This window comes from Puma concolor, chromosome B4, assembly GCF_028749965.1.
Source record: "Puma concolor isolate L17-30 chromosome B4, mPumCon1.1.hap2, whole genome shotgun sequence".
Taxonomy (NCBI): Eukaryota; Metazoa; Chordata; class Mammalia; order Carnivora; family Felidae; genus Puma; species Puma concolor.
Window position 1 is genome coordinate 125,344,171 of NC_141673.1, and position 23,717 is coordinate 125,367,887.

General features: G+C 36.9%; 1 protein-coding gene across 2 annotated transcripts in view; it reads right to left on the reverse strand.

Annotated features, from left to right (window-relative positions):
• The window catches only part of MALRD1 (MAM and LDL receptor class A domain containing 1), a 784,828-nt gene that overhangs the window by 514,754 nt on the left and 246,357 nt on the right, over positions 1-23,717 (reverse strand). For both annotated transcript variants that reach the window (XM_086714806.1, XM_086714807.1), the window contains 2 exons: positions 19,413-19,589; positions 16,048-16,210 (listed from right to left, as the gene is read on the reverse strand). In XM_086714806.1, coding sequence (XP_086570932.1) covers positions 16,048-16,210; positions 19,413-19,589 — 340 coding nt within the window. The remainder of the gene's footprint in view (positions 1-16,047; positions 16,211-19,412; positions 19,590-23,717) is intronic.

Below are 23,717 nucleotides of genomic sequence, written 5' to 3' on the forward strand. Positions count from 1 at the left end.
ATTGTGGGCTCCTAGGCAAGCCGGTGAACGTTACACTTGGATTTGCTCACATGTAAAACAGGAATAATTATACCACCTCTACAAGTTCCCTGTGAGGAATAGACGTGATTATGTATGAAAGGCATCCACACACAAAGCCTGTGATGTAGTAAACACTCAATTAGTATTGTTTTCACTTCGAAGATGCTTCATTATATGAAAGCCACCACTGTTCACATATCAGACCTGTTAGCTTTGCGTTATCAGAGAGGGCATGCTGGAAGACATACACCTACTTAACTATCAGAATTTACTTATAAACTCGGCATTTCCCCCCATTTTCTTTAACATCATTCAGTTAATTGGGTATTATTCTTTGAAATAGGCAAAGTAATGGTAGGTTTTAAGTATAAACCACAGACATAATTTTTCGTTATTCTATTTTAACTTTGCTACTGACAAATAAATCACTTGAAGTCTCCAGAGGAAAATAATTTAAAGCAGAAATAGTTGAGCTAATATAGTTCTTTTCATTAGCCAACACATTTACATTTTCTATGAACTGGTAAGCACATTGGTGCTAGGATCTATTATGTACAAGACTATGCATTTTTTTTTTTTTTACAAATACAAAGATAGATTTATTTATTCTTTCTTTCTTTCTTTCTTTCTTTCTTTCTTTCTTTCTTTCTTTCTTTCTTTATAAGAAAGAGAGAGCATGAGTGAGAGTGGGAGGGGGGAAGGGCAGAGGGAGACTCTGAAGCAGGCTCCACGCCCACTGTGGCTCAATCTCAAGACCATGAGATCATGACCTGAACCGAAACCAAGAGTCAGTCACTTAAACAACTGAGCCACCCAGGAGCCCACATTCAAATATTTTCATGGATACCTTTTAAATAAATACTGTAGTCAATCTATAGAGCGAGTCAATCTATGGATATATTAATGAATGCATGAAAAATAATATTCTATAATCTTTATTATGTCACACCTCAATCTTCTATTTGGTTACAAACAGAACAAATATATAAAACAATAAGAATATAAACAAACCTTTTGGTAATCGACTATTTAAAAAAAAAAAACTAATCTGATCTGACCCCTTGGTAAACTAAAGCAATACCACTCTTCTTGTATACTAATGTCACTAAAAACTTGAAGAAAATTAGTTCTAAATAGCAACCCTGCTGAAAAAAATCCATGAGATTTATCCATGAGATTTATCCATGAGATAAACGAACTATATTTTGAATTTCATTATGACTGTAGCTCTAAAAGATAGACTTTGTAAGATCAATGCAAATAGTACCTCGGAGAAAAGGTCTGTGCCAGACAGGATTACTAAATGAAAACTACCTTTGCTCCTAGTTTATGGTTTAATTTAAATATCACATAAACTCTCAGGAATAATTTATATTCTTAATGTCAGTGATATTTGGATGGCTGCATTAAAGTCATACCATCCTTCAAATAAATATCTTTTTAATATGCAAAACATGAGCATTAGATTTAAGCAAAAACCTTCACTCCATAAAGAAAATGCAATGTCCTCCCTTACCTGTATTTCTGTGCCTACTGAATGCATAGACAACAAATGGAGGAGATACTAGAGCTTTCTTTTCTGCCTTATTAAAGTTCACCCTGTACTTCTTATATTAAAGCCTCATATAGATTTTGTTAACTTTTGCTCAATTTATTATAGTATCTCAAAATCCCCAATAAAGTTTCAATTCAACTGAGTTTCTTTTAAATAGACAGAAGTCCAAAAACCTACTTTTATGGTAATACTTGATGACTGAAAATATTAAACTAAATTAATGTTTATAATGAAGATTAAAATGTCAGATTGCAAGTAGAACTAAATCAAGCAGGTGCAGGTGAAGAAATGTTCCCATCAGAATAAAATCATCTAAGAATGCAGATTATAGTAAGAGATGCACTTGGCTAAATAGGAAGCCACTTTATAAAGTAAACTTGAAGCATTTTCAAAACACTTTTCTTAGTGCTGATATTTAAGAAAGACAGGAAAGGAAAAATATTAAGGCCACTGGGGGCATTTGGGCGGCTCAGTTGGTTGAGCGTCCAACTCTTGATCTCAACTCAGGTCATGATCCCAGGGTTGTGGGATCGAGCCCCACATTGAGCTGCGTACTAAGCACGGAGGCTACTTACGATTCTCTCTCTCTTACTCTTCCTCCCTCCCCTGCTCACTTTCTCTCTCTTTTTTGCTCTCCCAAATATTTTTTTTAAAGAGTTTTAAGAAAATATTAAGGCCACTGGATTCTAACGAGACTTGCAACCTAGTAGGAGAAAGAAAATAAACCCACATGGATATATGCAGAAAACTCAACTGATGGAATTAATGCTAAGTATCTGTATAATAAGGACAGCCATAAAGTATATTACTGAAATAAATTATAATTCCAAAGTCAGGAAAAAAGTTCTCTCTTTCCATCTCAACTCCACTTGCAGATACAGCTTACTTGACAAACATTCTAAAGCTTAAATGCTACCATTCATTTCCTTCTTAGCATCATGACCATAGCAAAATATGTTCTCCACTATCCCAGCAACCTCTAGTCAAGATTCTCATCTAATATAATTCTGATAGAAATATTCAGTGCCCTTAGACTTTAAAATAATGGCATTGCTTTGGGGAATCAGTAGTGTTATTATCTGGACATATTTGGTCCATAGTATTTTTTTACGCTGTCTTCCAAACCATCAGATATGATGCCAACCCCAGAAGCAAAAGTTCCTTTTACTTCTTTTCCTTGTTAACTCGTTTTCCATCTTTTCTAAGTAGCACCCTTTACTTTTGTGAATTTCTTTATTGCCTTTTAGAAGCCCATCCTCTTCCCATTAGGGTTGATAGTAATTCGTAACGTATTGGGGATGAATGTATATTAAAACAGAAAATTCTCCTTTAGTACTCTGGAGAGGCAATCATTCATAATTAAGGGTAAAAAAAATGGCATGGCTTCTGCCTTCCTGGAGCTTATGATCTGGAGAAGACACATAAGGTCTTTGCTTTCCAGAGATACTGTTTTTCTTTAGTTCATGTCAATAAAAGGCCCTCAATAATTTCAACTAATTTGCTTCCCTCCTTCTTTTCTCAATCCTCTTTACACTCAGACAACAGAACTTTTAATGCCCTTCTATTATCTTCTGACTCATTTGCATGAAGCCTAAATGATTCCTGTATGCCCCAACTATCTCCCACTCCTGCCAATATTAAACTAAATCTCTTCTGCCCATTTTTTCGATGAAGAAACCAAAATGGAGAGAGTTCATAGCATCACCTATATCCACACAGTTAATGAATGCTGGCTCTGGGATTAAATTTAGTATTAACTTCGTTTGTTCACTACAGTAAGTTAAACAGTGCCCCTCAAAGATATCAGATTCTAAACCCTGGAACCTATAAAATTTGCGATCATACACAGCAAAGCCTATGCAGATGTGATTAAATTGACAGTCTTCAGGTGGGGACAATTATCCTGGATTATCTGGATGAACTCTTCATGTAATCACAAGTGTCTTTTAAGAGTGAGGCAGAGAGAGATTTGACACAGACAGAAGACAAGGAAATAATGTGACCATGGAGGCATGAAATGGAGTGATGTGGCCACAAAACCAAGAATGTTGGCAGCCAACAGAACCTTCAGAGTGGGAGTAACCTGCCAATACCTTGATTCTGGCCCAGGAATACTTATTTCACATTTTTGGCCTCCAGAACTGAGAAAAAATGATTTCTGTTGTTTAAAGCCACCAAATTTCTATGAGTTTGTTACAGCAGCCACTGGAAACTAACACAAGAACTGAAACCCTGTTTTTACACTGCCACCTACAGGCAAACCCTCTGGTTCCCAAGTCAGAATCAATCTCCGTAGGAATTAGAATGATGGCCACAGAACTAAGTTCAAAGGCATTACTTCCAAGTGTGTAGTAGCTTGGATAGAAAAATCAAACAGCCCAGGGGCGCCTGGGTGGCGCAGTCGGTTAAGCGTCCGACTTCAGCCAGGTCACGATCTCGCGGTCCGTGAGTTCGAGCCCCGCGTCGGGCTCTGGGCTGATGGCTCAGAGCCTGGAGCCTGTTTCCGATTCTGTGTCTCCCTCTCTCTCTGCCCCTCCCCCGTTCATGCTCTGTCTCTCTCTGTCCCAAAAATAAATAAACGTTGAAAAAAAAAAAAAGAAAAAAGAAAAATCAAACAGCCCAAACATGAAGGAAAAGGGGGCTCACAGGCTGAGAACACTCATCAAATTAGAATTAGAGAGGCATCAAAGAAGACAAAGGCCAAGAGTAACCCTAAATACTCATGTTAGCTTCCTTTAGATGTTCTACTGAAAGAAAAGTTGGTTCTTGAACTTCGTAGGGCTAATCCCACAAGATGGAAACAGCTGATTGTTCGTCAAGTGGGAGATTTCCATGTAACAGCAAACTAGTAAGGTAGGTTGGATGGATGTAGTCACATGCATGCATTGCCGGATAAACATACAAGTGGCAACATAAAAGCAGAGCCCTGGTTGCATGTGACAAATAGAGCTTTGGCTGTGGCTTTGACTGATGCTATTCAACATGTATCAATAAGTGTCATCAATACAAAGACACCAGGATAAGATGTAGATTTTGTCACCTAGGGCTATACGTCTTTCCGTGACAAAGTATAGTAAGTTAAATCAGATTGCACTTATAGGAGCACCATGGAGATATTGGGGGTTCAGTGCCAGACCACCACAATGAAGCAAACATCGCAATAAAGCAAATCAAATGATTTTTTTTGGTTTCCCACTGCATATAAAAGTTATGTTTACACAATATTGTTGTCTCTTAAGTGTGCAACAGCATTATGTCTAAAAAAACAATGTACATATCTTATTTTAAAAATACTTTATTACTAACAAATGTAAACCATCATATGAGCTTCCAGGCGGTTGTAATCACTGATCATAGAGCCATATAACAAATCAAGTAATAATGAAAACAGTTTGAAATACAGCAAGAATCACCAAAATGTGACATAGAGACATGAAGTGAAAGAATGTTGTTGGGGGAAAAAAATGCCACCAATAGACTTGCTCAACACAGGGTTGCCACAAACCTTCAACTTGTTTAAAAAAAGAAAGTAGTATCTGCAAAGCACAATGAGGTATGTCTATGCCCATATTAAAAAGTGTTAAACTGATCAGTTATTAAGGAAAAAGAGGTATTTTTTCTCATAACATTCACCAAAATAAGTTGTTAGATGAATTAAGTACATAGTTGCAAAACACTGAAACTACTCAAATACAGTAGAAAATACAGGTGAATTTGGTATGAACATGGATACAGAAGGCCTTTCTTTTTTTTTTTTTTTTGTTTAGGTTTATTTTTTTTCAATATATGAAGTTTATTGTCAAATTGGTTTCCATACAACACCCACTGCTCATCCCAAAAGGTGCCCTCCTCAATACCCATCACCCACCCTCCGCTCCCTCCCTCCCACCCCCCATCAACCCTCAGTTTGTTCTCAGTTTTTAAGAGTCTCTTATGCTTTGCAGAAGGCCTTTCTAAGCATAAAAGATGGAGTGATGTCAGTAAGATGGCAGGAAAAATGGTTTGTTCAGTCCCCTTCAAAGAAAGACCTTCCAGCAAGTATCCACAGACAAGTCACCTTTGTGAGAATCCCAGAACCAAGGGTGAGGCTCAACTACCCCTTCGGCTCACAAAAGAAGAAAACAAATGCATTTGAAGAGTAAAAGAAGCAGTTTCACTTTGACCCGATCACCCCTTCCCAAAGCCAGCACAGCATGGCACCAAAACGTATCCCTAGGACCTCTGGTTTCTCCAGTGAGAAAAAGAGCCCAAGGGGGGCATTCAGCTTTCTCAGTGTTACGAGTGCTTCCAAAAATGCCCACCTCAGTCTCAGCTCACAGGGATCACTGGGGAAATAAATGGGGTTAGACCTCCAGGTATCAGGACAGAGAGGAAAAAGGAGCTCATAGCACCTAAGGCAGGGATCATGGTGAGCTGTAGTCCTGCTGGGGGCAGCACCTGACCAGACATCTTGGCCAGCGTCTCTTCCCATTTGCAGAACCAAGACCATGAACACTCTGGCAAAAGAGCTCAATAGGCTGGGTCTGGGTCCCCAACCAATGGTCCCTATAGACAGAGACAATCTTATAGTCTGCCCATACAGGGAAGGAAGTGAGCAAACCCACCCAATGGCTGAACACTGCCTCTGGCCCTACCTGACCAGGAAGACTAATCGTTGAGCCCTGGAAGGTCCCACAGCCCAGGTTATGACCCCACCCAGACAGGGAGCCAAGCCAGTAGCTCTTCCCAACTGTTGAGCAAAGACTACAGTCCTGCCTAACCAGGACATATGAATAGTGACCACGGGCAGCCTTAGAGCTCAACATACGGTATTGCCTGGACACAGAGCATGGCCAAATGCCCTGGACCCAGCCCACAGCCCTGCCTGATTGCTGACCACAGCCTGAGGTCCCACCTAATCTCAAAGTGGCCTTACCTCAATGCTGAGTCAAGCCAGGGGCACATTTGGATGGGGAGCACGAGCTGGGTCCTCACCCAAGCAGGGCCAGTTACAGAACCCGTCCTGCAGCCACACCTAAATGCAGAGTCCATCCAGTAGCACTACTCTACTGGGGAACACGGACTGTGACCCCAGCCAACCAGAGGTGAATGCTGAGTGCAGCTAGTAGCTCCACCTGACCACGGAGCCAAACCAACAGCCACTCAACCAGGGAGCCAGCCAGTAGCCCCGTTTGAAAGCCAAGCTGAGTCAGCAGGCTCACCCAATCGCAGAGTTGAGCCAGAAGCACTCCCACCTTGAAGAACAGACACTAGCCCTACCTAATTAGAGACCCTGACAGCAAGCCTCTCCTACCCACAATTACTACCATCTGACCCATCCTAGCCCAAAGGTGAGCTATTATTGGCTTAAAAGAGAATGCTGAAATTCGAAGATAGTTTATGTATACCTCATGGCAACAATGAAGAAAAAAACCTGTAGTAGATTAAACAAAATTATTGAGATGAGGAATCAAAGCCAACCACTACAAAAGTCATTATATCACAAAAAGCAGACAGCAAGAGACAAAGAAAACAGCATAAAAGAACTACAAAACAGTCAGAAAATAATTACCACAATGGCAATAGTAAGTCCTTACCTAGCAGTACTTTACCTATCAATTACTTTATCATAGGTTGATGAAACTCTCCGATTGAAAGACTTAGGAAGGCTGAATGGTTAAAAAGCAAGAAACTAGATCAAACAATATGCTGCCTGTGGGGAAATAGGTTCAAGAATTCCTTACACTTAAGGGTTAAAAAAGCTTAGGGCAGAAAGCTGCCGCCACTGGATGAAAGCGCCCAAGGTTAGTGAATGAGACATTAGAAAGGGATCATGAGTAACTTGTTACAGGAAACTACTTTCCATCTGGCGCCAATATACTATTATGCCCTGATCACAACTCCAAATGCCACTTGCCCTCCAGACCCTTCGCTTCTCACACACACAGGTTATTGATTACTATCTGATTGTTTTCTTCACGTCTACCATGTGTGTAAGATCTTTAGAGCTCAATAAATACGGAGACAGAAGCCCTGTTTGGGGCTCTTGTCTTCTCCCAGACATTGGCCTCTCTCATATTCAATTCTGCGTCCACTCTCTTGCTGGACAAGAAAGAACTCCAGACTCATAGTCTGCGACAGTTGTCTACAAGAGATTCACTTTAGTTTTAAGGACTCACATAGGCTGGGAGCTAGGGGATAAAAAAGATTCCATACAAATGGTAACCGAAAGAGAAGAGGGGTGGCTATATTTGTATCAAACACACTTTAAAAAGAAGTGTTATACAATGACAAGTGTTATACAATGACAAAGAAGGTCATTGTATAATGATGAAAGGGTTATTAATTCATAAAGAAGACCTGACAATTGTAAATATTTATGCATCCAATATCAGAACACCTAAATATATAAGGCAAATAATAACGTAACTGCGTGGAGAAATAAACAACAATACACTAATAGGGACTATTATTATTAATATTCTACATCCAATAATAGATGGATTACTCAGACAGAAAATCAATAAGAAAACAGCACTACAGTGTTATTTGAGTATATATATGACTGTATATAACACTTGACTATGTAATATGACTATATATTATTTGAGTAAACACTATATAGTGTTGATAGAACAACACTATAGACCAAACAGTCATAGCAGACATAAACAAACATTGTATCCAGTAGCAGAAGAATGCATATTCTTCTCAAGTGCACACAGAACATTTTCTAGGATAGATCGTATGTTCAGCCACAAAAAAGTCTTAACAGATTCAAGAAAATTAAAATTATATCACATGTCTTTTCTGACCACAATGGTATGAAATCAGATAGCAAAACAGGAGGACATTTTGGGAATCTACAAATATATAGAAATCAAACACTCTTAAATAGAGCAAATGATGGATCAAAGAGGAAATCAAAAGGAAAATTAAAAAAACATTGATACAAATGAAAATGGAAATACAACATGCTAAAATTTATGGGATGTGTTAAAAGCAGTTCTAGGAAGAAAGTTTACAGTTATAAACACCTACATTAAAAAAAGAAAGATCTCAAACAACCTAACTGTATACCCCAAGACCTCAAGGAACTTGAACAAAGTAAGGTTAAATTTAACAGAAGAAAAAATAATTAAGATTAGAGCAAAAATAAATGAAATACAGAATAAGGAAAATAGGACCAACTAGGGGTTGATTTTTTTGAAAAACTAAACAAAATTGACAAACCTTTCACTCGACTAACCATGAAAAAAGAGATAAGACTCAAATGAATAAATTTATCAGTGAAAGAGGAGACATTACAATTGAAGTCACAGAATTCCAAAATATCAAAAGAGACTTCCTAGAAACGCACAATACACTAAAACTGAATCAAGAAGAAACAGAATATCTGAACAGATTAATACTGAGTAAAGAGATTGAATCAGTAATCAAGTCTCCCAACACAGAAAAGCTCAGGAGCAGATGGTTTCAATAGTGGGATTCTACCAAACGCTGGTGAATTTAAAGAACTAAAGCCAACACTTCCGATACCCTTCCAAAAAACTGAAGAGGAGGGAATACTCCCATATTTATTTTATGAGATCAGCACCATCCTGATATTAAAGCCATATAGACACTAAAAGACAATAAAACTATAGGCCAATATTCCTGTTGAACATAAATGCAGAAATTCTCAAAAAAATACTAACAAATCAAGTTAACAGCACACTAAAAGGATTATATACTGTGATTAAGTGGGATTTATCCCTGGGATGCAAAGAAGGCCCAACATAGTCAACAAATGTGATATACATATTAATATGATGAAGGATAAAAATCCTATGATCTTCATAATACATGAATAAAGCATTTGACAAAATTCTTTGAGAATGAATTGTGTCCCTCTCTCGTCTCAAAAATAAACATTAAAAAATATTAAATTATAAATCAAATGTTTCAAAAATATATAAAAATTCTACCCTGTTTTTTTTTAATTCTTAGGACATAATCTGCAATGTGTACAAAACCTGTATATTGTTCAGGAAAGACTAAATTTGTGCATAATCAAAAGCAACTCATAAATCAAATAGTGAGGAAATGAATTAGTGAATGATGGTACATTCATAATGGAATACTACTGGCTCATTAAAAGTATTGGTGAATAGTTGTTTACAGATTGTATATAAAATTAAAAGCAGATTAGAAGACAATATGGTCATTTTTATTAAAAATGCATATACACACACAATGCTTTTATCAGGATGGTTTAATTATCATTGATGTGGTTTATCTTTCCTACCTATATTTAAACATTTCCTACAATAAAAATGAATTTCTTATTTTGTGGTAAAAGGAAAAAGTTCTTGTAGAAATAAAAAAAAATTAAGAAATTCCTAAGGGAGTCAGTACGTGGTCTTTACCCAGAGTAATATCTTAGTTTATTTGTACTATCCAATAACATCCAAAACTAGAGATTCCCCTCAGGTATTATTAAAGACACATACCCAACCAGGGGCACCTGGGCGACTCACGGTTAAGCATCCGACTTTGGCGCAGGTCATGCTCTCGCAGTTGGTGAGTTTGAGCCCCCCTGTTGGGCTCTGTGCTGACAGCTCATAGCCTGGAGCCTGCTTTGGATTCTGTGTCTCCCTCTCTCTCTGCCCTTTCCCGGCTTGCACTCTGTCTCTCTCTCTCTCAAAAATAAATAAACATGAAAAAAAATTTAAAGACACATGTACAACCAAGATAGACTTGAGGACTTGATAAGATCTTTTCTGCGCCTCCCAGTGGACCTCTCTGTCAAGCAAGTAACCCTTCCCATTACACATTACACATCTATTCATGTGTATGTCGGTTCCATGTGTGATTAAGTTTTCTATTCTCAGGAAATACATGCCTAATATAACAAATTGTGTGCCCTAACCAGAGCTACCCCTGCATTTTTCAGGCCATAAAGTTCTCTGGTGTTTCTTCTAGATTATGTATAACAATAATAATTCTGTGCAGGAGATAGAATAAAAGTATATTCATTACATTTTAATGTAGTCAAAACATTAATTTTTTTTAATGTTTATTTATTTTTGAGACAGAGACAGAGCATGAGCAGGGGTGGACAGAGAGAGAGGGAGACACAGAATCCGAAACAGGCTCCAGGCTCTGAGCTGCTAGCACAGAGCCCGACGCGGGGCTCGAACTCATCAACTGCAAGATCACGACCTGAGCCGAAGTGGGACGCTCAACTGACTGAGCCACCCAGGCGCCCCAAAACGCATATTTAAAAAAGTACACAATTAAAAAGCATTTTTAATTTCTGAATGCATTTATAACCATGATATAAAATTATTTTATTATTAAACAGTGATTTTTGGTAACAACATCATACACTGTACGATGAATATATTCTTAAAACTTTACCTTGTATAGCAAATATACTACCTAACCATTATATATGTTATTTTAGGTTTGGTTTACAGGTATTATTTTCAGCATAGATTTTTTCTTAAATTCCATGTTTTTAAGGCACTGTAGTCAACTTTTAAAAATTACTTATCAAGCTAAAATACACGGAATAAAATTACACTTAAAATGATTTAATTCCCTTAATTAACACAAATTATTAATATGTATGCAAATATAAAGAATAGTTGCTTAACTCAAGTACAATATAAATAAAAGCAATTTTGCTGTGCTTTAGGTTTGCTTCATACTCAAGTCCTGTGGTCACACTGCCAGAAATGCTGTTTCTCACAAGGATTACAACAGTTAAAAGAAAATAATTACAGTTAATTTAGATTTTGACTGCACTTTTATTTTTATTTCGGCAAAACTGTTCCTAAAGCCTTGTATTTAACCATTATTCTAGATTTATAAAACTGGATCTTTTAGAAATTATGTTGAGAGAGTGTTAAGGCATCTAAATTGGCCTATAAAATACTAGCTTATCTTCTTACCAGAGAAGGCTCTAAGAAAGCAATAATTCTGGTCTTTAATGTCTAAGAGATTAAGGCTTTGAAAATTGTTATTGTTGCAGAGCAGAAAACATTAAAATATTTTCAGTCTCACTGAAGCTTTTATTCACATTTACATCCAGCACTTAGATACATTATGATATGCACAGTTATGTCACAGGGACAGTTTGCATTATTTATATGGCTTTTAGTTTATAATGAGGTTAACTCTGCACAAATGCATAATATATACAGGAATGTAGGTACATTTGCAACAGTGAGGACTATAACTCATTTCCACCTGAAAGACAATGACAAGTGTTGTGAAGTAAAAGGAAAAATCTAAGATAAAGTACTTCTACTTGACAAAGAAAACACTGAAGAAACTGTGTTCTATACATAATCTGCATTTTTAATGAGATAGTTCATATTCAAATAGTTTCTCAACAATCTATAAGCAAACTCTAAAATCTAGTATGTTTTAAAGTATCTGTCTTTTCCATATAGGCAAAAAGGCCTGAGAAAAAAATGTTGGGTATTAGACAATGAATGAGGCAATATAGAGGGGGTCTTGAAATTATGTCTTCTAGACTGGGGGAAAAAGTTTCTCGCACACTATTTCTCAATTATAATACTTATTTTGCAAGACAAAAATCTTATTTTTAAATGCAATTACCTTAGAACAATGTTTTTCTTTCTCCTGAAACATTTTGTACTATTTTTTTAATTAGTCACTAGATTTAGAGAAAAATGAATCTGCTCTGAACAAAACTGGAAAAGCAAAGTGAGAAAGCCATCCTGTCTTTCAGCTGTGCTTACAGCTCAGAGCCTGGAGCCTGCTTCAGATTCTATGTCTCCCTCTGTCTCTGCCCCACTCCCACTTGCGCTCTGTCTCTGTCTCTCAAAAATGAATAAATGTTTAAAAAATTGGTAATTAAATATATATAATATTTTTAAATTTTTAAATTTAAGTAAAATATAGTATAAATAAATTTTTATATTTAAATATTATTTATCATTTATAAATAAAATATATTAAAAGTTTTTAAATTTAAATAAAAATTTAAAACATTTACATATATATACATATATGTGTGTGTGTGTGTATATATATATATATATATATATATATATATATATATATATAACTGACAGTGTTCCCTGATCACCATTTTGAGAAACTTCCCTAACTAAGGCATCTATGAGCACAGTTAGAAATCACCAATGTAGAATAGGCACCCATATTCCCCTAGACATCATTCCATATCAACAGTGAAGTGTGGAGAACTTAATTATGCCTAAAGGGATGATTTTATATTCCTGATAAATCTTAATATTAAACCTCATTCAACCAACAGATGGGCATTTAGTCAAATAAATAGGTATGAGGGCCACGAACTCAAAACTTTGCTCTCCTTGCCCTCTAGTAGTAAAAATAAGTAAGTTGAATCAAAGGCTTTTTCCAGGACATAAAAACAATTATAAATTTATGGTACTTAGCTACGAAACAATTTATATATTATGGTAAAATGGCCGGGCTAAAAGACTAGGCCAATTAAACTGATTCTAGAGCTAAGAGTCCAGAAGTCAGAGATCATATAAAACTACAAATGGAGAGAAATCATTACACAACAATTCCAAATGTACAATATCCTAAACATATTTAAATCTCAATTAGCTACAAAGCTCAGGTGCTAAGTGATCAAATATCTTAATCCAATGTTAAGCAAATAACAATTAAAAAAAATTCTCAGCTGAGTAGGACTAATGTTTTTGCTAAGTTACCTAGTAGTTCCTGGAACAAGAATGGATATATACTCACTTCTCTTCTGCTTTTCTTTTCTTTTTTTACTATATTATGTTTCTTTTTTCAAAATACTAAGAAAATAACTTTTCAACTAAATGTTCCGTTACTGTATAAGTTAAAAGAAATGGAAATTTTACCCATACCCAATCTCAAAAAACATGCAAATTGCAATTGATGATATTTACAATGAATGAATTTTACTTTATTAAGTCACCAGAGTATAGCTGAGAATAGTATTATTTCTATAGGCCTTGATTTCAATCCTATGAAAAAATCATGCTTGGTGCCTTTATTTGGGCCCTGCTGAGCAAGGTGAAGAAAGAATCCACTTATCAAGTCCTGTGCCAAGGCCATGACTACATATCCCCAGCCGGAGAAGAGGTGTCTTTTTCTAAGTCATGTCAAAGTGTTGAATAAACCAATTGTATGGAATGGTGTTAACCCTCCCCAAGGTGAAAAATAAAGATGTAAACCCCCCACCGACACTTTTTGTTAGACCGCAAAGTTCACTTCAGATATTGAGATACAAAGCTTACTGGTTCATTAAAGTGTGAAGGCAAAAAAGCAGAATGTCACTTGGAGCATCCGTTTATGCGTGAAACACACACATTAAGATCTGACTACACAATGAAAACTTCCGTACATAATCCCACACCACCATAACTTTTCTAGACTTTTTATTGCTTCATTAATATGTGAAGTGAGAGAATATTTTGAAATACAATAATGTGCTCTTTTTCTTTTGCACTTGTTTATGAATGGTCTTCACCAACCTGAGCCTGAATCAATCTTTGCCACAAGGAAAACTGGGATCACAGAATGTGAAGACGGAGAAAGAACTGGTGCAGAGCTTTTTGATTTTCAAAATTGGTCTTGAAAACTATTTCTAACACAATGGTCTTAAAAACCTGGCTTTAAATTTCTGGAGCCACACACCTGAGAGAGAAAAGCATTTTCTGAATTAGAAAAGCTTTCCTTTAAATGTAAAAAATAAAATTTGGAAAATAGAGTTTGGAGATTTACTATAGGCCAGTGAGCAGGCTGGATATTTGGTGCATAAAAACTATTTCTTACGACAAAGTGAAAAAATGTCAAACCTTCCCTGGCTGCAGAAAGAGCCTGGAGAAGAGAGGAGAAGAAGTCTAGGGGAGATACAAGCTTAGGGACTGCTCCCTTCTCCTGATTCATTGTCATGTGGAACACATCTATTAAACATTATCTGATTATTAAATATTCTCCTTTAAAATATATTTAATTTTTTTGCTTTGCAGCATATAATTATAAAGCATAAACATATAAGTTCTTATCATCAACTAATTCATTCAACAAATAATTATGGAGACTTTTTATATATCAGTCACTTAGAAATAATGCAATGAAAAGGGAAGTCACAGACCCTGCTACACCTCAGAGAATGTGCAGTCTATTGGGGGTTGCAGGGAGGGGAGAGACAAACAAGTTAGAAGCAAAGTATATTTCTGTGTTTATAATAAGCTACCACATTTCTATGTATACCTTTCCCACATACAAGTGAGATTCTAGTCTGCCTTTTTCTTTATGGAAATACAGATGATTGACTCAGTGTGGTTTATTTGCAGGTGCCAGAGAAACTTTCTGAAATTATCCTTTGCTTTTTTATTAGAAGCAGCCCAAGGAAAATTTGTATACTGAAATTTCCAAAATTAATCGCCAACTGTCAAACATGATCAAAACACTTGGTATTCATATCTGCTACTATATATATATACTTTGGGCAACATGGCTGCTAATCCTGAAATCAAATGATAGTAAAACTGGAACCATTTTAACAAAACAAAACCACAAAAGAGAACTCAGAAAATCAGAGTGCAAAAGTCAGGCCAGAAGATATTGTAGCTCTCCCTGAGTACCAGGTCACGTTGGGCAAGGCAACGATGGACTGGCAGTGGACACACCATTAGTTTTCTTTGAAACAGAAGCCACGGAAGTGGGGCTCGTGAAACTTTAACCGCAAAGAGGTGTGAAGGTACAAAGGTTTTGAAAACATTCTTGGTAATACAAATGGGGATCCCTTTGTTGTCTTCGGTAGTCCTTCTATGAAATCACTAAAAGGAAAGAATGAAGGATGGGATCTTAAGGAAGTCAGCACTCAACGTATCTGTGGACTCCAAAACAGGGTAAGGTATGAGCTATGAAGCCTTGGAAACAAAAGACCAAAATAAATGCAGATCAAAGACTGGAAGAGGAGGAAAGGGTTAAGGAGAAAGATGAGCTAGAAAAGGAGGAAATAGGGAAAACAGATTTGGGGCACGGGGTGGGGGGAAGGGGAGAAAGGAAAGAGTAGATAATTTTATTCTTTTTAATTAAAAAAAATTTTTTTAAATAGGCTCCATGTCTAACATGGGGCTTGAACTCACAACCCTGAGATCAAGAGTCACATGCTCTACCCACTGGGCCAGCCAGATGCCCCAGATCATTTTGAACAATATATTAACAGTGCTTTTCAATGAGTGGTGATACTACAAATTATTTTTCTTATACTTTTCTCAAGTTTCTATGACTTTTACAAGAGTATTTACAGCTTTTTTTAACTAAATAATTGGTTTTATTTTCAATTTTATATGAAAGAGTGCACCTAGCCCACTTACTCTGTAACTTAAACATTCATCTTTATAATTGCATTGGCTTTTGGTAAGGTGGTATGTCAGGAATTTGGGAACTGCTTAACACACAGTTCTTAAGAGACATGTTCAAAATATGTAGTCACTTACATTGTATGATCCACTGATGGCCTGTGATTCTCTTCCCCATGATGAATACTGGTTCCATTGCCAAGTCCCCACCTGAATGTGTTTGAATCTCGAATTAGATTTTCTGGGATTGGCTGGTACCATTCACACAGGCTTCCTTTTTCAAAGCTGCAAACTTTCATGGCTTGAAGAGAAAAGAACAAAGACAAGATGAGCTAATCACAATAAATGTGTCAATAAATGGCAATTTCTACCTGCATCAAGCACTTTCTTACTGTTGGGTTTCTTTATTATTATTATTATTATCATTTAAGCATCATTAAAATAATTAGGCAAATGATTTGTATAGTTACTAGCCGAGTTTTAAAGAAATCTGCGTGTACTATATTCAAATATCTATAGTAGCTATAACATGGGAATAAATGCAAAAACTAAAGAATTTGCTCTGATAAGGAGGTGAGATTTCAATTAGGTCCTAAAGCAGCAATCTAAGCATTGGCAATTTCTTCTCACATAATACCTACATTGCTTACACGACCCAAGTTCTGGTAAGTCTGTTCTGTAACCACAGTATTATTATAGAGCTAAACTTGACTTCGGTCTCTGAAGGAATTAGTCCAAATTCCAAACTACTCAAGTTCCAAGCAATAATATTTACAATAACTTCTATATTGGACCTCTTTCCTTGAAAGTTTTCAATATTCTTGTAATGACTATGTTCTAATATCACATGAAATTACAAGTCCACTGATTTTTAAAATACATAGGTTATGTGTGAAATGTTTTCTTCTTCTTTCTCTCTGAACATGTTCATGTGCCTTTTGGTCTGTCTTAAATTATCCACTGTTCTTGTGTATGCCATAGAAGATGTAGTGGACACATCAGCTTTTAAATGGAATTAGCAGTGTTAGCAAATCACTATCATCACTGAGTTCATGATTTAGTGTAAAGTTTGAGAAGGAAACACTCCATCAAAAATAAAAAGTGATTTTTAATCATGACATTCAGGTGTGTTATTTAATCTCTGACGTTAATATTGATCATATAATTATATTTATCTTATGAAGAGATTTAAAATTCAGTAGAATTTTGTTTTTCTTTTAAATTTTTTTTAACGTTTATTTATTTTTGAGACAGAGAGAGACAGAGCATGAACGGGGGAGGGGCAGAGAGAGGCAGACACAGAATCTGAAACAGGCTCCAGGCTCTGAGCTGTCAGCACAAAGCCCGACGCGGGGCTCGAACTCACAGACCGTGAGATCATGACCTGAGCCGAAGTCGGACGCTTAACCAACCAAGCCACCCAGACGCTCCAGAATTTTGTTTTTCATATCATTAAAAAAGAAAAGAATCACTGTTGTTTTTTTTTAATTAGAAGGCATAAAGCAAGACAAATGAGCTTAAAGATTTGCTGCAAGACACTGTACCCAGAGTCAACAATAATGCATTGTACACTTGAAAATTTGTTAAGAGGGTAGGTCTCATGCTGTGTTTTTTATACACAATAAAAAAAATTGGAAAATGTAAGACCAAACCAGCAGATTTTTAGTTATAGTTCATCTTACAGAAAGATGGCGGAGGCAAGAGCATATAATTTGTTCAGAATTTAATAATTCAGTTCATGGGTATTTAAAATAAATAAATAAGGGGCGCCTGGGTGGCTCAGTCAGTTGAGCATCTGACTTCAGCTCAGGTCATGATCTCACGGTTGATGAGTTTGAGCCCCGCGTCAGGCTCTGTGCTGATGGCTGATGCTGGAGCCTGGAGCCTGCCTCGGAGTCTGTGTCTCCCTCTCTCTCTGCCCCTACCCTGCTCGTGCTCTGTCTCTCTCTGTCTCAAAAATAAATAAACATTAAATTTTTTTTAAATAAATAAATAACACCATGCTTTTAAAATAATAATTTAATAGGAGCCCTTCAGTCAGGACATTTGAAGAACTTTCTCAAATCTTCCCACCCCATCATAAATTACATTACTAAAATTACAAAGTTGAACTAAGAAGAAAGTCAGTATTCGCTAAAGACATTCATTAATTAACTAGATTTTGTGTAAACTTTTAGAAACGCCACAACTTAGGTACCATCCTGAGAGGACGTTGTCTCCCCATGAGGAAGTCTGAATACTACACAATCTTCCATTACTCTATCTTCCATCTGCAATGCGTAGCCTATATTCCTCACCAACTTGAGTTAAGGGTTAAGAACCTCTTATCCACGCGGTGAGTTAGCTTTGATTTTATGAGTTTTGGGGTCTAGATTAATTTATTGTATATTTGTACATTAAAAAGCATTTCTCTTCTTAAATTAAATATGAACCTTAATTGACTTTGTAAGTTTTAGAATTTCTTGACAATGCTGACAGAAGACAAATTACAGTTTCAGCTATACTCTGTATTTTCTGCATGGTCCGAACCCTTAATATCATCAAGACACTTGAGAAATATTACAGTAAATTCATATACTATCCAATATACAGTAGGGAAGGGGAATAATGGGAAAGTGTTCACTCCTTCTGCTCTATCTTGTGCTTTGTCCACTCAGACACAGATTAATTTTTCTTCTCTAAGATTGTGTCTTTGCCTGAGAAGTTCACTCTTAAATTACAAATTTGCCTTAAATGCCATGGATTGGCAGATGCCAATAAATGAAAACCATCTTTCAATGGGACACAGGTACTGAAGCGTTCATTTGTATTGGTTCGTATGAATTCTACATATTTAACATAGCATTCATTTTATATTTTGGCAATGGAAAACTTGGACAAATTCATCTAATTTGAGGGTTTTATAATACTTGCACCTTAAACATTCCCATTTCACGAGTGTGAGGAGTAGAAGAGAAACAAACAGGGATGGATAGAAAAGAACTAGTAAACTGTAGTCTTGGAGTCGAGTACAGTCCATGAAACGAGTGTTTTTAATCTTGGGGCGCCTGGGTGGCTCAGTTGGTTGAGCGTCCGACTTCAAGTCAGGTCATGATCTCGTGGTTTGTGAGTTTGAGCCCCACACTGGGCTCTGTGCTGGCAGCTCGGAGCCTGGAGCCTGCTTCGGATTCTGTGTCTCCCTCTCTCTCTGCTCCTCCCCTACTTGTGCTCTGTCTTTCTCTGTCTCTTAAAAATAAATAAATGTTAAAAAATTAAAAAAAAAAAAACAAGTGTTTTGAATCCAAAAAATTCAATTTAAAAACACTTACCTCTTGTTGAGCAGCACAGAAGAATGCATGCTGATTCTTCTACTATAATCTCCTATATGAATAGCTTTTATATTAAAACCTGCTCTAAGCCAGGTTGAAAATTTGTAACTAGGACACTAGGCCATGCTACTTAGAGCTTATACTAGTACTGTCTGTTTTGTGGCTATATTTAACACAAAATAGGAATTCACCTACCACAGAATGCTTCATCTGATTGGTCAGGACAGTCATATCTAAAATCACAGTTCTGGATTTTTTCAACACAGTGACCACTGGACCTGCAAACAAATTCACTGTCTGTACAGTTGTGTGGAGGTAATGTGACTGGAGCTGACATTTCAGGTGGAGTTGGGAGGTCCACTGGCAAATTACCTTGATAAGAGATAACATACAGGCATCATTTAGCAGGTTTTTCATGTAAGATTTCACACAATAAGCTTTTCTACAGATGTTTCACATTCAATATTATGAAGAATGTTTGGTGGCCTTTGGCGATATGCTGAACTTTATGTAAGCATGTAAGCTGGAGTTCTAGGTCTTAGCAATAACAAATAGCTGGATATAAATAGATGAAGGTACAGATGGAAATTACAGAAAAACTACTCAAAACTTGCTGAATAAATGGAAGGCTCAAGGACAGGGCTAGGATCACTGGGAACCAAGGGAGTCCCAGATGCTAGCATTAGGAACCAGAGTCAAGGCCTGATTAAACCTTCTGGGCCACTAGGTAAAGAAACTTTGTTCTTCCACCTGCTACAATTAATCCAACATCTCCTCACCCTGTTTCAAACGTCTTCAGATATTCAAGATTCAAAGTTGCAAGAGAGAACTAAACCAGAAGTAGTCACCTGGATGTATTTACATAATTAAGATAATAATGTATGACATTACAGAACTTAGAAGACATTTATAGAATTTACACAGCAAGTTAGTCCATCAGCATTTATTAACAACACCCTGTGCCACGGACATGTAGGTACAATGCATTGAAAGCCAAATATGCCATCATGGTTGTAAAATAACTTACTAATGGATAAGGCACTCAGGTAATCTTTCATTATGGTTCCATGGGATATGTTTATGATAAAGATTATGACGCCATAGGGGGAAGAATGACACCTACCCTTTTACTCCTGCATTCACAGCACAATTCCCAGACCACAGTACATGGTGGGTAGACAATCACTGTAGAATGAGTTAACAGACAGGTGGAAAGATGGATGAATGGATGACACGGTAAATGAACAGATGGACAAATGGAAGACTTCCAGAAAAGTAATGCTTAAAAGTTCTTAGCTTTAAAGGATGATGAGTTACTGCCAAGACGAAAAAAGGTACAAGGTCTTTTTTTTTTTTTTTTTTTTTTTTTTTTTTTTTTTTTTAACGTTTTTTTATTTATTTTTAGGACAGAGAGAGACAGAGCATGAACGGGGGAGGGGCAGAGAGAGAGGGAGAGGGAGACACAGAATCGGAAACAGGCTCCAGGCTCTGAGCCATCAGCCCAAGGCCTGACGCGGGGCTCGAACTCCCGGACCGCGAGATCGTGACCTGGCTGAAGTCGGACGCTTAACCGACTGCGCCACCCAGGCGCCCCGGTACAAGGTCTTTTTGGATGATAAGAGAAGATTTGTGTGAAGGCAGAAAAATATACTGGCCTGTTGTTTTTTGTTTCACAAAACTGTGAGAGTTTGGCACAGAGAGCATCTCGTGATAGAGTAAGAATGCATAAGATAAAGTCACTAGATGTGGAACTAGACAGTAGACAATTACCACATCATAAAGGGCTAAGTGGGTCCAATTTAGGGCTTGAAATAAATACAAAAGCTGGTAGAGAAATGCCAAGGTATACAATTTCCACTGTAAGAAATACTTTTCTAGCATCAGTGTGAAGAATGATTTGCAGGTGGTTCTGACACGGAAGAGAAGAGCGAATCTTTTACTTTAATCCCAGGGAACTAATAAACCAAAGCACAGGGTTTGGAGAAAAGAGCAGAGACCTGAGCAATATCAAACATCCAGTACCCAGAGGACTGGGGATTCAGGTGCTACTGGGAATCTGGGGAAAATCCAATAAGTAGTACTTTCTTTCTTAGCTCAAGTTTTGCAGTAATTAAGAGCTAAGACTGAAGCGGATGGGAGATCAAAATATCAACTTGTTATGATAATGATATTGGTAATGATATTGATGAATGATAATGATTGATAATGAAATTGATAATGATGAAAATGATTTATACCTATAGACAACTGGTCTTTTAACGTATAAAACTCATGAAAGAAACAGCCTAGGTTATAACCTGTGCTGAAAACTTCCAGCTCTTCCTGTACGGAAGCTTACCATTGAGAACTACAGCAAGAAGCGAAGCAGATTTCATGCCCCCTTCAGCTAACTAGCTCCAAAAAGAAAAGAGGAAACTAAGAGGACAGGTATGCATGCCCAGGCCTTCCTTGCAAACTCAGCAACCCATTGTTGGTTTTCCACAACTGACATTAGGATTCACTCTTGGGTTTCATTTTACCCTTTTCCTCCCTCTCATCTATTCTATATTTTCTTCTTAATTTTGACAGTCATATTATGTCTCCTGTTCTATTTTTCCATATTTGGCTCCTCTCATCTGGAGATTTCTCTTGTTTAAGCTCAATTTAACATTTAAATAAATGCGTGTTTGACATTTCTAGGTGTATACAGTATCGTAGTGTTCAGATCACCTGGTCTGCCATATTATTAAAACCAGTTGCCATATTTGCATCCTTAGGCCTGATTTCAATTTAAATGAGGTAATAGTTCCCCTTAAGAAGATATCATGAACATGAGTGGATGTCTTAGAAAAAGAAGGTTGATGAGCCAATGCTCAGGAAAAACAGAGACAACTCATTTAGTCTATCAGAAGTGAGCCAGGAATGATAGGTAAAAGGACCAGTACTGTAAAAAGAAATTGGAAGATCCTGAAATTCTTTGTCCTGTCCTCATTATTCCTTGTTATTCTGCCAGAATGAGTACATCTTAAAAACCAAGTAAGTCCAATATGTTTGTATTTAAGAGTAAACAGAGGAAGTGTCTCTTACTCCTGAGCCAAACTTTGGAAATGGTGGTGTTTATAACTATGGAGTTGTGTGTGCCTGATTCCTTGGCATCTGGCATGCACAAGAAAAAGAGAGGCCTGAAACATCGTTAGGCCAAGACTCAGTTTGGAAACTGAGGTATGCAAAGGACTGCAAGCTTTCTGACACATTCTCCGGCCTGTGAAGATGGCCCAGACTTTCATCTAAAGACCATGAAAGTCAACTTGTTTTACTCTGCAATGACCTCAAGCAGTATTTCCTAAAGTATCATACTCTAACTCAGGGGATACTAGAAATTACTTCATGTAGTATATGGATAAGTTTTGTTAATTTTTTAAATATGAATTTTGAACAATTTTAATAGTGAAACATATCTAGAACAATAAGCCTATCTTAGTTTGGACTGCTATAACAGAATACTGTAGACTGGGTGGCTTAAACAACAATTTATTTGTCAGAGTTATGGACGCTGAAAGTCCAAGGTCAGGGTGACAGCATGGTTGGATTCTCGGGTTCTGGGTATGTCCTTTCATGGCTTTCTATACTCATGCAGAGAGACAGAGAGAGACAGAGACAGAGAGATCTTACGTCTCTCCTCTTCTAATAAGAGCACTAATCCCACCATGAGGGCAGCACTTTTCATGACCTACTCCAGTCCTAATTACCCCTAAAAGGTCCCACCTCCAAATACCATCACATTGGGTGTGAGGGCTTCAACATATGAATACTGGGAGCATACAAACATTCAGTCCATTGCAAAAGTTATGACAATTATTTTTAACCTATAATTGCTTAACAGGCTAGAGTTGATGGCGATGATAGAGTTCAGTGTCTTTGAACAAAATACCACAAAAAACTTTGCATGTTAAACAAAATTGGAAAGGTGAAATGTAAGTGACTGAAATTTACACTAAGAAGCAGAGATTAGTCTGGTTTGAGCTGATCTTCTTCCACATCCCTAAGCCACAGGGAAACCAACTCACCTGTGCACCTGTCCTCATAAGTAGGTGACTCAGGCTCCAGAGGGACTTGGAGTTCTTGCTCTGTGAATGCTTGTAGCAAGTATACTGCGTGCTACCCTAATGTAATCTTTCTGATAAAACAGATTTTCCATTTATTTTATATGAGACTCCACTCCCTACAGCCATTCCCACATTGGTAATTAAGAAAATAAAACCGATATTTTAACACTTCTAGTCCTTAATAAATTATTGCCAGCTTCAACGTACCATAAATGTGTGAACTTTTTGACTGATATGTCTAGTTGATCTTCATCTATCTCCAGGTAACAATGTCTACGGTTTTCCTGGGACTTCTGATGGTAAGATATATATTTAATTTAAAAAATCTAAAAGTCTACTTGAGGTTTAAACATGATCAATCTTCAGAAAATTTAAAAATCTGAAATATCTCCAGGATAAAAGTGTATTTTTTTTT